Source organism: Semicossyphus pulcher, unplaced genomic scaffold (assembly GCF_022749685.1).
Source record: "Semicossyphus pulcher isolate SPU_LCO1_2020_fin unplaced genomic scaffold, fSemPul1.0.p SCAF_1, whole genome shotgun sequence".
NCBI lineage: Eukaryota > Metazoa > Chordata > Actinopteri > Labriformes > Labridae > Semicossyphus > Semicossyphus pulcher.
The window spans coordinates 10,597,454-10,613,385 of NW_027211603.1; the positions used below are offsets into that span (position 1 = coordinate 10,597,454).

At 40.3% G+C, this 15,932-nt stretch overlaps 1 protein-coding gene across 1 annotated transcript; it reads right to left on the reverse strand.

Moving 5' to 3' along the window:
• Positions 1 to 7,460: 7,460 nt before the first annotated feature.
• Positions 7,461 to 11,485, reverse strand: psmd14 (proteasome 26S subunit, non-ATPase 14). Its single transcript, XM_069658020.1, has 11 exons — positions 11,375 to 11,485; positions 10,410 to 10,465; positions 9,998 to 10,069; positions 9,778 to 9,897; positions 9,501 to 9,571; positions 9,093 to 9,243; positions 8,882 to 8,989; positions 8,650 to 8,724; positions 8,437 to 8,562; positions 7,900 to 7,962; positions 7,461 to 7,623 (listed from the first exon to the last, which is right to left on the reverse strand). The coding sequence occupies exons 2-11, from the start codon at positions 10,455 to 10,457 to the stop codon at positions 7,525 to 7,527; spliced, it is 933 nt and encodes a 310-aa protein (XP_069514121.1). The 5' UTR covers positions 10,458 to 10,465; positions 11,375 to 11,485; the 3' UTR covers positions 7,461 to 7,524.
• Positions 11,486 to 15,932: the final 4,447 nt, after the last annotated feature.

Consider the following 15,932-nt stretch of genomic DNA (forward strand, 5'->3'; position numbering starts at 1 on the left):
CTATTATTACCAGACTGATTGACGGGTCCTTCCTTACACTTCAAACTATGTTACTAATTTTAGTGGTTTGTGCTTGACCTCTAAACCACGAGTAAACATAACAAGCTCAGCTCACGGGGTAAAGAGTATGAAGACCGTGAGATAACAAAAGCTCCACAAGTGAGAAAGTGGAACTTGGGTTGACATTTTTTCGTTAGCTGATAGGTTACATTGTGTGTCAGTATGCCTAAAACTTTTATGACTAAAAAAAATAAAGATTGGGTCTTTTTATCTATTTCCAATTATTGTGACTGACTCTGGCAAGTCTAGAACTCTGATTGCATTGATTATTAAAGTTAAAATCTGGAAGATTTTCATTTAAATAAATGTCTGTTAAGTAACTACCTATATATACCTATGGTTGAGTCTATGGCCCAGTGATGAAGCCTTTGCATTTACAGAATTACAGACTCGGTGTCTGTGGCGACTTTCGTGGGAAAAAATCACAAGCGGCGCCCAGTTAGTGACGTGTTTACCATCACGCAGCAGTGGTTGGTCTGCCAGAGAGGGTAGGCGGAGCTAAGCGGCTGCTTTACGGTCTCTGCAAGTGTTGCGAGTAAACAGTAATCTACTATGACTGAACAAACAAAGAAAAGATCGATGATGACAGATACAACTTCAAAAATAAGTGAAAATCCAAAGAAGAAGAAACAAATTCGACGCTCAGTCTAAAAAGGAAAGCGACCGTCAGCGAGGAAAATCAAGAGTTACAACCGGAGCCAACCGTGGACGTCACACATGCAACACTGTCTGGATATCTGGGAGGTGTGCTCCCGCAGTTACCGTTTATCACCACAGGGGCCGCCAAAGAGAACGACACTGAAGTCTTTGAGATTCGCACTAATGATGTTGCCCCCACCAGGCCCTGAATGTGACATAGTTCAGATTCACATAAGTTATCAAAGAAATTACAGACCCTACTTGACCTTTGTGTACTCTGACTTAAGACTCCTCAGCAGGACTGTGACCGTGCCAGCTGTGAGTCCAAAAACTGAAAACACGTATGAATCATGTCTGTGATGGTGGGTGTGGGTCGGAGCAGGTCACGCTGTTTCATAAAGCCACAAAAAGAGAATCAAGCACACACACCCTCTCTGCAATGTGACCCTCATAGCCTCTGCTCAGGGAAATGGTCCATTGTTACTACACACTGCTTTAATAAATACAGATCAGAGGCTCGCATTACTTGTTTATGTAGAGGAAGAGGACTGAAAAATTCAGCCTGGTAACGATGAAACCACTTGCTTTCATTCACCCCTTTTAAGGAGCAAATCACGCTCACACCATAAGTGGAATTTCACTGAACTGGTATGACTATTTTGTCATCTCTACCATTCATTCATGCTTTCACTTGGGTTTTTGTTGCATGTGTCTGGCTCGCTGTGCAGACGATTACTGTTCAAACTATGATCCACGTCTCCTGTCTGGCTCCGTGTGTGATTGAGAGCTAAATACAAATAAAGTCCACATTCCACACAACCCTTAGGCCATGCTGCCTCTTACAGTAGCAGACACCATTTTTCACATGTTGTATACATTAGTGTTTGCCAGAAAACACTGCAGCCCTGAGCTGAACCAAGCAGAGAGCAGATCTGTTTATTCCTTGGCTGAACAGATGTGTCGAGAGAAAGGCCTGTGCTGGTTGAGGGCACTCTGACTGATGGAGCAGAGTCAGACTCTAAGCTGATATAACACAGCTGTGTGGCAGATCGCATTACACTAAAACGGTCCACTTTAACTCAGTCGCATTTACCGGGAAGAGGAGGAAAGGTAAAACACAGACGGAGACGGGGAAAGTGCTTCATGGAGGGTGTGTGAAAGCAGTTCTGGGTTGTTGGGTGAGTGTTTATGACCATAAAGGGATGCTCCTCCAGATGTGCAGAAATTCACATACATGTGCAATGATGAACACGCAGTAATACTTACACTTTCTCATATAGTGCATACAGTCCAGTATGCACATTCCTTCCAAGCCAAATAATCTGCAGAAAGGAGGGAAGGTCATAAAACTATGTTGCATAATGTTCCACTTATTTGTTACCAGAATTTATTACAATGTTCAGAACCATCCTCCAACATGGAGTGAAGGAAAAGTATATTTGCAATGTATGTTGCTTTTATGTCATACACTGTTTGTGAAATTTGTAAACCTGTATTGTTTTTAATAGTTTGTATTGTAATGTGTGTTTTTAGATCTTCCTGCCCAGGGACCACAGATGTAAATTAGCTACACAGCTAACTCTGGCCCAACGGTTGTGTTGTGCACGGCCCCTGTCAAATAAACTAACAAGACTAACAAGGTCTAACCCTCGTATGTGGCTGACCGCATCAGGTCAGTGTGCAATTTTGTGGGCAATGTGTTACAAGGACTGTGCTTATGAGGCCGATGACAACGTGTTTGAAAGCAGGTGCGCACTGTGGACGTAGGTGAGGATAGCGGACGAGCAGTGGAGGAGCAGCCCCGCCTACTCCCTGAACAAAGTATCCAGAGCTGTATAGACAGAGAGTCATATCAGCGGAGGTCCAATATGCTCCCTGATCCACCATTGCGATGTCGCAACTATCTCTCTCTACGGAGGTGAAAGTACCGTCACTTAGTCAGTCAGTTAGTTAGTTACTCCATTACTAATCTAAAGAATTTCAAATACCTTATATGCATGTTAAATTAAGTTTGCACCCATGCTATCTGCTCTGGGAGGCTGTACAAAGGCACGGCCAGCTATGTTAGCATGCTAACATTTAGAACTCAACAGATGGGAAAGGCCTTGGTTTTGCAAGTTTTCTTTGGGAGAGTGTGAGGAGATATTGTTGCCTAAATTTGATAAAGAAAGCTGAAGAGAGAAAATGGTGGTAAAAGAGAGAGTGGATGTCATTTAACAAAGGGACCCTGGTTTGCAATTAAACCCAGGCTTCTGCAGTGGGGACCCAGCCTTTGTATATATTGGGCGCAGCTGCTACCAGGTAAGCTACCTGCTGGCTCGAGTGTTGCATGCATTTTATTTTGACATAAGGAAGTTTTAGTTCTGTTAGTGGCATTTGATGAAAAGTCAGAGGGCTCAGGTAGTTCAATGTTTTCCTGAAAGTGGATAAATATGCTTACCACATTTGCTAACAATCTCTCCAAAAGTTGCAGAGATATTTCATTTAAAACTAGAACCTCATGGTGGTGCAAGATGAGGTTCCCCTGTGGACCATAAATGCCTCTACCAAATGTTTCAGCAATCCATCTCATAGTTGTTGAGATATTTCAATAAAAGTGCATCACAGGAAAAAGTTTGGTGGAACACCAAAGCCATTAAATGCATCCCCCCGAGGAACATGAGAGTCTTTGATGGCAATCAATAAATGGTGAGATATTTCAGTCTGGACCAAAGTGGTGGACCAACGAGCCAAGATCCCAAAAGCACAGCCTCTTACACGGCTCCAAGCTTGGTGAAGATGATGTGATATGATCAGAAGCTCCGTAACAGCTTATAAATGAACCGTGCTGTAAGACTGTTGTAAAAGTGAAGACTGAACTCAAAGAGGGTTCAAAAACATCATTTAGGATTTAATACATTCTGTGCTTTACGAAGACTTGAAGAACTTTTCTGAACCAAATTGCCACTCTTTCCTGCTGTGATTGTTCACATTTTATAACCTTTTTCACAGTGATAGCACGCACTTAAAAATCCTTAACTCAGTCATACGTTGGCTCCCGTCCACTGGGGCGGGGCAGAATGTTGTGTACTTGGCCGTGGTCTCGTGGGAGTGATCTGTCCGCCTGAACCACACCAAAGAGCATCAGGGTTTATTAAAGCCCCTGTCGTGTTTAAAGCCTCCCCCTCTAACTCATCTGCTTGGAAGTGGTTTGCCGCAGCTCGTGGAAAGTAGGGAGGAAAACACAGGTTGGACAGGAGCACGTGTGTTGGTTCTCCTTTGAGCATCCATGCAATGAGGGAAAAAGACCAGAGGACTGGCATTAAGCACTCATAACACCTAAAACTTCCAGACTCATAGAAGAAGAATAAAGCATATTTTAGAGTGGGTTTATTTTATCGTGATTTCCGAAGCAGCGCAAAAAAGCTGGTTCAGGCTTGTGAAGTTTTCTGCAGGGGAAGTCTCTTTTCTCGGCCTGGGAAAGATAACATTGTTTTCTGGTTGTTGCTGCCTCACTCACATCGCCTCTGCTCAGGCCGCATGCTGGTTTTATTCTGTCTCTAATCTCAGCGAGACATCGGCGACATTTACAACAGAACAGACCACGTCTGAAAATGTCTCCATGAGTTCAGCTGGCGAGAATGAAAACACTGTTTGATTATTCAGCACTTTAAACGGAGGTGACACAAGAGTAGACGGACTCTTGTGTACATGCAGACAAGTTTTATACGACTTGACCTTTTAGGACTTCCTGAAAAAATTAAACAGAGTCCTGCCATGGCTTTACACAATGATGGAAACTGAGGCCAGTGGTGGACTGAGGCAGTCGGGACAGGGGCAAAAACAATTAGTTGGCACCTGTTGCCTGGGGTGGGAACCAACGCAATGAAATCTTGACACATTTATGGTGGAAAAAGTTTCTGGTTAGGCATATTAGATTATAAGTATGCTTTCTACACAACTGAAATAAAAACAGACAAGGAGGGAACTCATAACTATTTAAAGACCCCCTCCAGTCAAAGTGTTTAACCTTGTAAACATCTCCATGTGGTGTTCTTCATGTGCTACAAGACATATCAGGGACAACATAAGCAGTCATCTCCATGGCTGGGCCTGTCTGCTTTTAAACTGCAGTGTACCAAGGACAGGCTGAACAACACGTTTTCAGATTGGCAGGTTTGAGACGTCACAAACCTAAGGAGCCAATCCCGTTAATGGGCGGGGTGACGCTATGCATATGATTATGTGCAACCCATGGCAACCACTTCGGCGATGCACGAGCCAGCTGTAAACGTCATCGTCATTTTTGCAAACTCAACAAGTTGCCACTAAACAATGGCAGAGACGTGTTTCGTTTTCGGAAGTAATTTTACGAAAGGAGAAATGTAGCACATAGTGGGCGGGGACTGGGAATTTTTAGGAGGAGAAGATGCCTTGGGAGTTAATGGAAGGTAATTAAACGTATTTTGCAGAAAAAACAAATCAGACACAATTTATTATTTCAAGCAGAGCATTTTAGATGTCTTAAAAGTGACTGGAGCTTGTCTTAAAACATATAAAGACCCATATGAGGATACTAATTTGTTTGCAAATAGTGTAGCCTATATGTCACATCATTACATTGTTTCCACTGACAGCACCTTAGAGAGCTTTTTTTTGTGTATGTTCTTGCATATAAGGCCTGGAGATATAGAGGCACACAAGAGGGCACCTAGGCAGCTTTTTTCCATGAGGGGAGTCCACTGCACTTATTGTTACTTCAGAATGTATTCAAGGCATCAGAAGCTACAATTGTTCAGCTCTATCCAATTAGTCATTTATAATCACAAAGATGAGTCGTTAATAGATGCTTATGAAGGCATTGTATCAGTCCTTGTGTAGAGTTGTTCCTAAGAAACCCTTTTTAAGATTATTTTTTGGTTATTTTGCCTTTATTGACAGGAAGTATCGGGAGCAGAGAGTGGGGGATGACAGGCAGCAAAGAGCTGAGGGTGGGAATCGAGCCTGCGGCCTTTGCATCGAGGACTGTGGCCTCTGTTTATGGGGCGCTGCTCTATCCACTGAGATAAACCAGCACCCCAACTTTAAAGTAGGTTAAAATCAGTGTTATAATAAAATGCAACATCAATACATCTATACAATTCTGCCAGCTGCAGCATGGATCTAGTGTAGCCTGAAATTCCATGTTTTATAGTTGTTCTAAAAATGCTTTCACAGCTTTTAGGTTATTAATTTACCATGTATGGACTCTGGTGAGGCCCACCGTGTCTTCCCCTAACTGCCTTAGAAAAAGGTGTTTCATTTCGCAGACCCACATTTTCACTCTCTTCAGAATGTGCTCAAAGTGAGAGCCAAGTTCCTCCTGTGGGGGCTGCAAAGATTTGGTTCAGGAACAAAAATGATGTAACCTGAGGATCTTTAGGGTCGATTTCATGGCAGAGGCCCACATCGGTCATAACTCTCTGTCTAGTTAGCGTATACTGGGCGGGTGGAGAAGGACCATATGCTGCATGATCTCTTGAGTTACTGCAACTCTGGCTTAGATCCATGTGAACTCATTATGGAGACTTTATTTCCTTCACACTGTGATTAACTAATAAGAATATCAGCTGTTTGGTCCAGCTCCCACTATGAGAACATAGCGACCTCTCTCAGAGGAAAAAATCTATTACATAAACCCTTAAATGCTCCGATGGGAGAGGTCCTAATCAATCAAGGTGAGCTCATCCAGGTGATTTGTCTTGGTCGACGTTCTGTTTAGACCAACACCCACATTTCTGAAGCTGGAGTTCATTGGAAACATTTAGGATTAAATTCCTCTTTCTTGTCTTTGCAGTTGATTAGTCACTTCTGAATATGACGTCTGTTTACTGTACATCAGATGCAAACTTCAGCAAATTTAGGATGACAAAAGGTCGGCCCTGGATGTAAGGCTTTCATCACTTTCATCTTTTTCCTTATAACTGACTTCGTGCTCGCAACAGAAGAGGGAATGCATCATAATGTGAACATTGTGACAGAGCCGATGGAGGAAGCAGCATACAGTGAATTAAGGAGCAATATTTTGTGTGGAGCAATCTGAGCTTACATCGGAGGCTATTACCAGGTTAAGTTTGTATTTTTATATTTTGACAAAGGTGGTATTTTCCCACTTAGTATGGCTCGCCAACTGTCACAACAAACTCCACAAAACTGTCACAAAATTCTATGAAGCTATGATGCTTTTACTCTGGACTAATAAATGGGCTGAAATGTTGCACGAAGTCTTCGAGTGACATTCGTGAAACAAGGAGGCCTGTTTTGAGTTGTGATCACAATTTTGTACGTTACTTGAAACTCTTGCGCCATCCAGTGGCTTGATTGGGTATAACATCCAAACAACATGAGGCTCCACTTGTGCCGCCTTATATTCCACCTCTTCACAAATGATCCATCCCGGAGTACCCAGAGGGAACCCACGCATGCACGTGGAGAACATGCCAACTCCACACAGAAAGGCCCATTTCATCCAAACCGGGGTTCAAACGTGGAACCTTCCAGCTGTGAGGCAACAGCGCTAACCACTGCACCACTGTGCTGTCTAAAACATGTATTTTCATTATATCAGAATTTAGGAGTAAAACCAACAAAACATGGTCGTCTTTTCCTTGTAGAGAGTTATGGATCCAAGTAAACACAAAAACAAAGATCAAACTTTGGAGTAACTTAAAAACAAGTTATCGATTCAATGATGTATAACAAAATTAAGTAGTAATAAGGAGCCTCCAATGCCAGTGTCTTCATTTCATACATACATTTATTTTATATAAAAGAAAACAAAGGTTGCAATATATACACACAGGCCCGTCACTGGAAAACTACAGTATCCAACATGGCAGCTAAGCACTGGACAATGTTGGAGGTCATTAAAACGTCAACGTGCTCCTCCAAGTGCCTCTTGGGATCCTGCAACAAGGACAAAAAAACATCAAACAATGGAATGTGACTTAAAGACGCTTTACAGAAACAGAATCTGTTTTATGAGGTCTCTGCTCACAACAAACTTCAAGAAACTTTATGAAGATGTAATCTGATCTCTGTTTGTTTAATTATCTGCCTTCACTGGTATGTCTGCTCAGTCTAACTCCAACCACTGCACTCAAAAGCAATCACAAACACTGATCTTGATGTGGCAATTTGTCATACAGAAAAAATTAAAAAAATATATATAAATAATGTTACCTGTTTTCCGACGTTCTTGATGGCCAGCTGCTCGGGGGTCATTTTGTCCTCCTCTTCAACAGCCTGAGGTGGAAACAGTGTCTTAGTATTTGGGGAGGGTGGCATCCAGCAGCATGCTGATGGCGCATACTTGTAAACATGCAACGCTGTTTGCAGTTTTTGCATGTTTTTATGGATCTAATGTATATTTTTGGGTCCTTGCTCAGTGGAAATACTGTTTTTTGAAATGTAAGGCAATCCAAGACTTTCACAATCCTGTATGTAGGAAATTCTAAATGCATGTTTGCACCAGTTAAGCACCAGTAGTAGAACAATAGGAGTTTACCAGTATGGAATATTATTAATGGTGAATTAAAACAAATCGCAGGTTTTTCTTACTTACAATGCAATTGTTTTTATCTCTGCATGTTTATTTTGTATCATCTCAAAGAATTCTTTGTCAGAATCTTTGTTTTCTTTTGTCATGTTTTTAAACTTCTAAAAAGTTGAATAAATTGTACTTTAAAACACCTATTGGACAAGGTGTTAAAGTTGTACCTTATTGTAGTTCTTTGCCAGCTCCAGCATTTCCTTGACAATAGTCTCGTTGAGCTTGCAGTGCTCACTGTAGTCCTGCAGGGTCAGACCCTCCATCCAGCTCTTCTTATGCAGGTTCAACAGCATCTGAACAAAAATAAAAGTTAATGTTTCTTAAGTTCTATTTAAAAGAAATACCCACGAGATCATTATGTGATAACTGTATTCTCAAACCTTTTGCTCCAGCTCGTTTTTCCTGTAATTGATGGTGATGGAGTAGTAGTGTCTGTTAAGACCATGAATCAGAGCCTGAAAACACGACAAACAGAAAGTTAAGTATATGATTTAATAACACAAACATCATCGAGGAGCAGAGGGGAAAATCCCAGACACAATTATTAATATTCCACTTTTTGTAAGAGATTCAACTAGAGGGAAGGTGATGGTGCCATGTAGAATGTGTTACCTGGATTGAGGGCTTGTTCAGATGACCCAAGTTAGATGTGGTTTGTCTTGGTTCATGACCCAACACCATCATGTTGGCGTTGATCAATCTGAAGGCATCAATAACAACCTGTAGAAGACGAACACCACACATGAAACAAGTTAAGTGAAGTTATTTCTAATTCACTTTGGAAAACGAGAGTTACAAGGTTCTTCAGTAGCCACACGTTTACCTTTCCTTTGACGCTCTGAATGGGATCAACCACCACTGCGACAGCTCGCTCCGACAGGGCCTCGAAGCTCTGCTGTGTGTTGATGTCCACGCCGGACAACCAACAGCCAAAACCAGGGTGACTGTGGTACCATCCCACCACCATCTCTGGTCTGGATAAGGACAGCAAACATCATTAGAATATATTCTTAAAATGTTGTCTAAATTTCCCCAACACATTTGATTTTTTTGAAAAAGTAAGGTCTTACAAAACAAAAACTTAGTAATGAATTTACACTTAAGTTGTCAGCCAACATGTACTCTGGTAGGATTACATGTCAGGCTCCATGTTTTTGGTCGATGTAGGAAAACGCTGATACAGTTCTTTTTAAAAAATAGTGCGACTGTGGTTGCATGTTTTACGTTTTACCTGCCAGTCTGCTTCAACATGTCCAACATCTTGGCCTGGAACACAGGGTCCACTGCTTCAACGCTCACACCCTGTGAGGTAGAAAATTTGTCATTTAGTAATGAGGAGTAGAGGCAAAATCTATAACCATATACTTTCTTTTAGAATCCAGTGGGGGCTTCAATTTCAAACATACGCTACCAGTCAAAAGTTTGGACACACTTTCCCATTCACTTATATGAGAAAATGTGTCCAAACTTTTGACTGGTAGTGTATGTAATCTTGAAAATAAACATACCGTTCCTGACTGGGGCATGGCAAACACATCAATCACTCGCACTGTGTAGTCATCAACAAATTCTCCCAGCATCAATCCCATGACCTCCATTGGTACACCAGCACGTCCATGCTTCAACATCTGATGAAGAGCAAACACATGAGTGAGAAGTCCTATAAGTGTGACAGAATATACAAAAGTTAGCATAACCACTTAGAAGAAACGAATCATATGTGATTACCTTGAGCAGGGCCAGGGAGGAGATATACACCTGCTCAGCTGTGTCCACAGCAGGTGCATCTGTTGGGGGCCCCTGAGGAGTCGAAGGAGGGTATATTTATCAGTTCAGGCTTTTCAAATACACTCGTGGCTCTGATAAATCACTATAATCCAAATATTATTTATAGCTTGAAAATATGAAATGTACAATGGGTTATAACACTGTTTCCTTATATGCTGTGGAAAGCAACATGAAGCCCTTGAGCTTGACACAATTATTATTCGTTTAGGTTAATGATCAAAGTGGATGGTTATGTGTAAAAACAATTTGGGTGAATGAAGGCAGGGTAAGAATCTTGAGCTGGCTTTGATTTCTGGCCAGAGTTATGGTAGGAACCCTTCTTGAATACTGGACAGTTCAGACTTTACATTACCTGGCCAAGTCCTGGCATTCCCCCGCCGAGCCTCAACAGCCGGTCCATATCAAGATCTGTTAAGACAGACACAACAAAGTCATTAGTCTGGCTTTAAACTGTAAAGCTGTTAGTGAAACATTTACCTTTACATTTTTCCATACATACATTTGATAGCTGTTTTAAACAAATTCACTTCAGATACATTTAATGGACTTCAAGGTATTGTCTTTTAAAACAGAGCTCAGGGGTAGACCTTATTTTGTTGGGAAGCCAAATGAAAATCAACTTATCAATCACTAATCACTATTCTGTGTGTATGTGTTAGAATACGCTCAGATTTCTCTCTTGATAAACCTGACAGGTGTGTTTACTTAAAAGAGGCTTTTCCCCACAACTACTGATGGTGGCTGCATAACACGGGTCAATATTATAACTGACAGCTTAAATGTCGAGTGATAAAAAATTTACCTTAGGTCAGCTTTGGTTCTGAGAACTAAATTTATATCAACAAAGAAGTCTATTGACAAATCTGTCCTGAAATAAAATTACCAAGGAATTATGTTAATTTTGTGTATTTTAGAAGCTGAAGCTTATGTTGTCAATTAAAGATATTAGACGTGTAGCGTTATTCAAAGAAAACCTAAGTAAAACTCAGGCTAGCATCTAAACCGCTAGTTAGCTTCAGCTAGCTTATTTATTCATGGTCACGTCAACACAGCAGAAAGAGTTAACTACGCATTGCTTTTTGATTCAAATTCAACGTTTTGGGCGTCAATTAGACCAACAACATAGAAAAGTCACATGAAGTAAAATCAAATTGAACGGTTCATCAACATTAGAAAAAGCGTTAGCATACTGTTAGCTTACTCATGCTAGCATCTGTCATCTCGCACATAACAGCAGTTACAAATAATCAACATTAAATCCGCCTCACTGTATTTTATGAAATCGTTTGACTCATTAAAAGGTATTAGTGTACTTACCTGTTGTCAATTTTAACGGATGTGTAGAAAAGTCTGTGTTTCTGTGAGTAGTCTTATCAAGCCAACTGGCTACAATGAATCAGCCAGAATCGTCTTTTTTAAGAAAAACTACTTCCGTCGCACCAGTGACGTATTTTGTTGTCGCCCGTCTAGCAACTGCAAAAACAAGACGCAAGGGGGCGCCACAACTTATTTTACTACTGCTGCTCCTGCTGGTGTTGCAAGCCTACTACTACTAGTACAACTACTATTACTACTACTACTACTACTAGTAGTACTACTATTACTACTGTCTCTACCACTACAAATAATCACAACAAATTAGACATTTTAAAGTGAAGTTTCATTTTATAAAAAAAAAAAAATTTAGCCTAAACGGTGACTTTTCATTTTTTCACAACATAAGTTCCAAGTAAAGGGTCATATTGAGCGCAATGTATTTTTATGATTTTTATTATGTTGAGTCAGTGTAAATAAACTAATAACAAATTTGAGTAAATGAAAGTAATGCAAACTTACACACAAGAGTTAAGGGGCATTTTTACATAAACATAATGTGTTTAAAAGACAAAAGATTTATTACAAGAGATAGAGTACCCTATTTGGTCCCTTGTGATTGGATGCTTTTGTTGGGTTTATGGCTGCTTTTAGATTTTAGTGCATGTCTTAATCTTGTACCGCATGTCTTAAGCTTGTACCTGCTATTTATGAAGAAAGTGAAACATGTTTTAGCTACTATATAAAATATGACTGGAGACAACGTGTAATAGGGATATTTAAGTCTATATTTTTCAGCAGCATGCCCTTACATGAATAGTGCTGGTGGAGTTTTGATTAAAAAAACAACTCTTTAATAGTATACAGGGTCTCGCTTTTAACACTAAAATGAATGAAAAGGGCTGTGATGTGTGTGGTTCTCATATTACAGCATGCAAGCATTTCATTATTCCCAGAGGAGCTACAAACTCTGAGCCAAAGCCCACCATCACCAGGTTTGTGAGAAAGCTTCCCTCCTTGGTTTCATGTATTCTTGTTGCCAATCCGGCGAAACACGTTGTTACACTCTCACCCAGCAGAGTTACTGGCCACGCTGCCCTGCAGACAGGTCAGCTGGCATGCTGAGGTCGTCAACAGGAATTTACAAATTCCCCAATTCCTCAGTGGATGAGGAGGACGCAGATAATCATCCACATTCCTCAGTCCCTCCCTCTCCACACCCGCAGGACCTCTTGCTACCTCGACACAAATCAAGACACTCAGCAGTCTGAACCAGGATGTGCATCCTTGTGATGGGCTGAAAGGCCTCTAAGATCCAGACTAGAGTAAACCCTCATTAATAAGGTATATATTATTAATGTTACCTCTAATGTTGAGTCACCACATCCGGCTTGACACATAACATTGAGGCAAATCTTTTGTACACTTTAATACTGTCAACATATGTAAACTGCTTATTCAGTATTTTACACACCCATCCTCTTTGTTTTAAACTCTGTATAAGTCTTTAAGTTGTATATATTTAACAGCTATTAAGATTCCAAACTTGTCGTGGATACTTGTTTATTTTTAAGTTTTTCTCACAATGTTTTCTGACAGTAATGCACCAGAATATCAAGGCAATTTCCTTGCAAGTAAAAACCTTGATTCTTAATTCACTGACGACAGTGTTTGTCTGATTTCTGTTGGATTATTGTTACCGTAGTATGAATGTTCGCCAATGACAGTGTAGCAGGCACACGTTAACAATCTGGTGTAAGCAATAACTTGATCAGGGTCAAGACAATAAAGAAAAAAATTGCCATTATTTTTCCTCCAAAGTGGAACCATGTTTATTGTTTTCTGAATCATTATTGCTGACAGGGTTGTCTCATTGAATCCAGCGCTGCTTGTGATTGGTCGACAGCTTTCCAGTGGTTCAATTTGAAATCTATTCGTTTTGTTGCCAGAATCAGAAAGACCAAAGCTGTTTGATAAATTACCCCGACAAACAATGGATAAATGGATAAATGAGACAAAGGCAACTGGTCGATTGACCTATTGGATATTTGATTCCTTTTAAGCAGAGCAGGGGAAAAGTACTATTCAAACAGAAGCAACATTAACAGCATTAATTGTGAAATGTAGATGAAGCCCATATGAAATCTCACCTGTCACAAAAAGTGCATTTTACAACAAATTTAATGTAATCGGATTACTAATCAATAACTATCAACAGGAAATCATCATCACAAAGACTCCGGCAGCTGATTATTCACATTGCAATGATTGGAGTTTCTAAGGAACATCAGAAGAAGCTTGTAACACGACACCAGCATGAAACCTTAATCCTACCAGCGGAGGAAATAAGGGAGAGAAATTTGATGCTTTAAGAGCTTCCTTGCACCCTGATGGGATTTGGATTTAGCCTCGCTTTATAAATCTGCAGCAGGACCTACTGCAGGATGGCTGCTAGTGGAAGGCACTGCTTTGAGTCCTTTAGTTTTTGTACGTGGATATCAAATATTAGATACAAGTGAAAAGAAAGGTGCACAAAGAAATTGAAGTCAAACACTTCTAGGCCGACACATGTGCCTGTGTAGCTACAGTTTAAGGTTATCTGCTGCATCTCTTATCTGTTAACTGAAGCTGTCTGAATATAAATAAAGATTGTAATAGTTGAAACACAAACAGCGTACCAAAGTCTGTGGTTTCATTCTAGCAGGGCACCTTTGTTGCACATCATTCCCCATCTGTCCTTTAGTTTAGTAGTCATTTCTGTACTGTCCACTTATACATAAACAGATAGCTTTTAAATGCATTATAACTTTTGCAGAGAGATGCAGGTCATATACTTTAGACTGAAGGTAAAAAAGACATACAAGGACACTTTCATATATGAACCCCTTCCAGTCAAAACAGCCTTTCTCTTTGTTTGAGGATGAAAAACTAGCTCATATTTTTTATCAGCCTTTTCCTGCTGTAGATTGAAAACAATATCGTATTTACATTAATTCAAACATTTAAAATCAAGACTGTTTTTTAGAGCTGCATCATCCCATTAATTGGAAATACTCTACTTAACCTGTGCATTATATCCCATCAAAATGACCCTTTGACCTGCACTTTACAATAAAGATCCTTGTTTGAATAAAGCTTGGCTGCACAGTGTTCTTTTTGAGTTATTGGATCTTGTTGTGTAGCACTTGAGTAACTCATTATGACAAGTAATACAATCAGTGCCATGGCAAGCATGTTGGAAATACTGAGATCATGTCCATATCCCTCCAGTATTTATTTTGCTTTTTATGATTGCTGCATCTTTTTTTATTGTAGATTTATTTATCTAACTGCTCAGAAGTCTTTTCAGTAAATCCCGAAGGTTGTTTGAGACCCTGTCCAAAAAGCCAGGATTACATCTCTGATGGAGAGATACAGGGTCTTTGTACGACTGGCTTTTGAATCTCAATGCATTCTGAGTAGAAGCTGAAATGTGTCCGCAGCATTTCCAATTGTAAAAAAGTTTAGAATAAAAGTTTAAATAAATTGGAATCAGTCTTTAAAGAAGTCCTTATTAAGTGTTCAAGCGTAGAATATAACTCCCCTCCAGGTCGCTGAAACGCCCAATTCCCAGGAAAAAACAATCATAAGACATGATCTCAGTGTGCTTAATCATTGCTCCAGCATATGATCAGAATTACGCAGCTAAAAGGCCTTAAAACAAAACTTGCACACTGTCAGGGAATAAAGCATTGAGCTGGTTTGAAATACTGTTTGATTGACACTATTGAGGCGTTGAATGTGGTTTAATGAGGGGGGCTGTTCCAACAACAACAACAACTCAAAGCTTTATTTAGGCCCTTGTCTGATGAACCTAAAGGGCCTCAGAGGTCAAACGCAGGAGATCAGAGATGTAGTGAGAGTCCAGCTTATTTTAAAGCACCGACAGCAAACCACTACATGTTAAGAAACAGATGCATTTGAGGCTGAAGCTGAAATTCTACAGTTCCTCTTTTCATCATTCAGTGTGAGTTATTTGTGTGCTGTATATGAAAACGCTTAGTTTACACTTTTACAAACTGCATGTAAGCAAATCAATCTTGTGAATGCACTCACAAGTGAAAATATTAATAGTTCTCTTGATTTATAAGTTCATGAATGAGTCGATATGTGTTTCTATGCTTTAGAATTTACCTTTATGTCATACGATCGAAAGTACTTTAAGGATCCTATGGAACACAGGCTGCCTTTCAGAGACATCATATCAAATATAGGAGAAAAGGCTTTTATTTAATGTATTTTTTCTTAATATTTATTCTCTGTTCCTGTGTATGAATCCACTCTCTCCTGTGGTTGGGTTTATAGGGAAACTGTGACCTCCAGCCCAGGCCAGTCCCTGCTTATATTTCATTGCATCCTGATTCTCTGACATGTAGTGTGTTGGATGGGGGGAAGGGTAGGAAGAGGAAGAGGGTGTGTGTGTGTGTGTGTGTGGTTGGTGGAGGTGGGGGTGAAGAATGCTTGGTATGTGCGGACGACAACAACATGAAAGGCGGTGAATGTTCATCCCAACTGATTGTGC

What these genes read in the sequence shown, in the direction of transcription:
- psmd14 (XM_069658020.1), bottom strand. Translation starts at nt 10,457, where the DNA reads ATGGACCGGCTGTTGAGGCTCGGCGGGGGAATGCCAGGACTTGGCCAG. An exon ending in CCATGCCCCAGTCAGGAACG is followed by an intron (nt 9,572 to 9,777) that starts GTATGTTTATTT and finishes TCTACCTCACAG; the next exon opens with GGTGTGAGCGTTGAAGCAGT. An exon ending in TGAACAAGCCCTCAATCCAG is followed by an intron (nt 8,725 to 8,881) that starts GTAACACATTCT and finishes TCGTGTTTTCAG; the next exon opens with GCTCTGATTCATGGTCTTAA.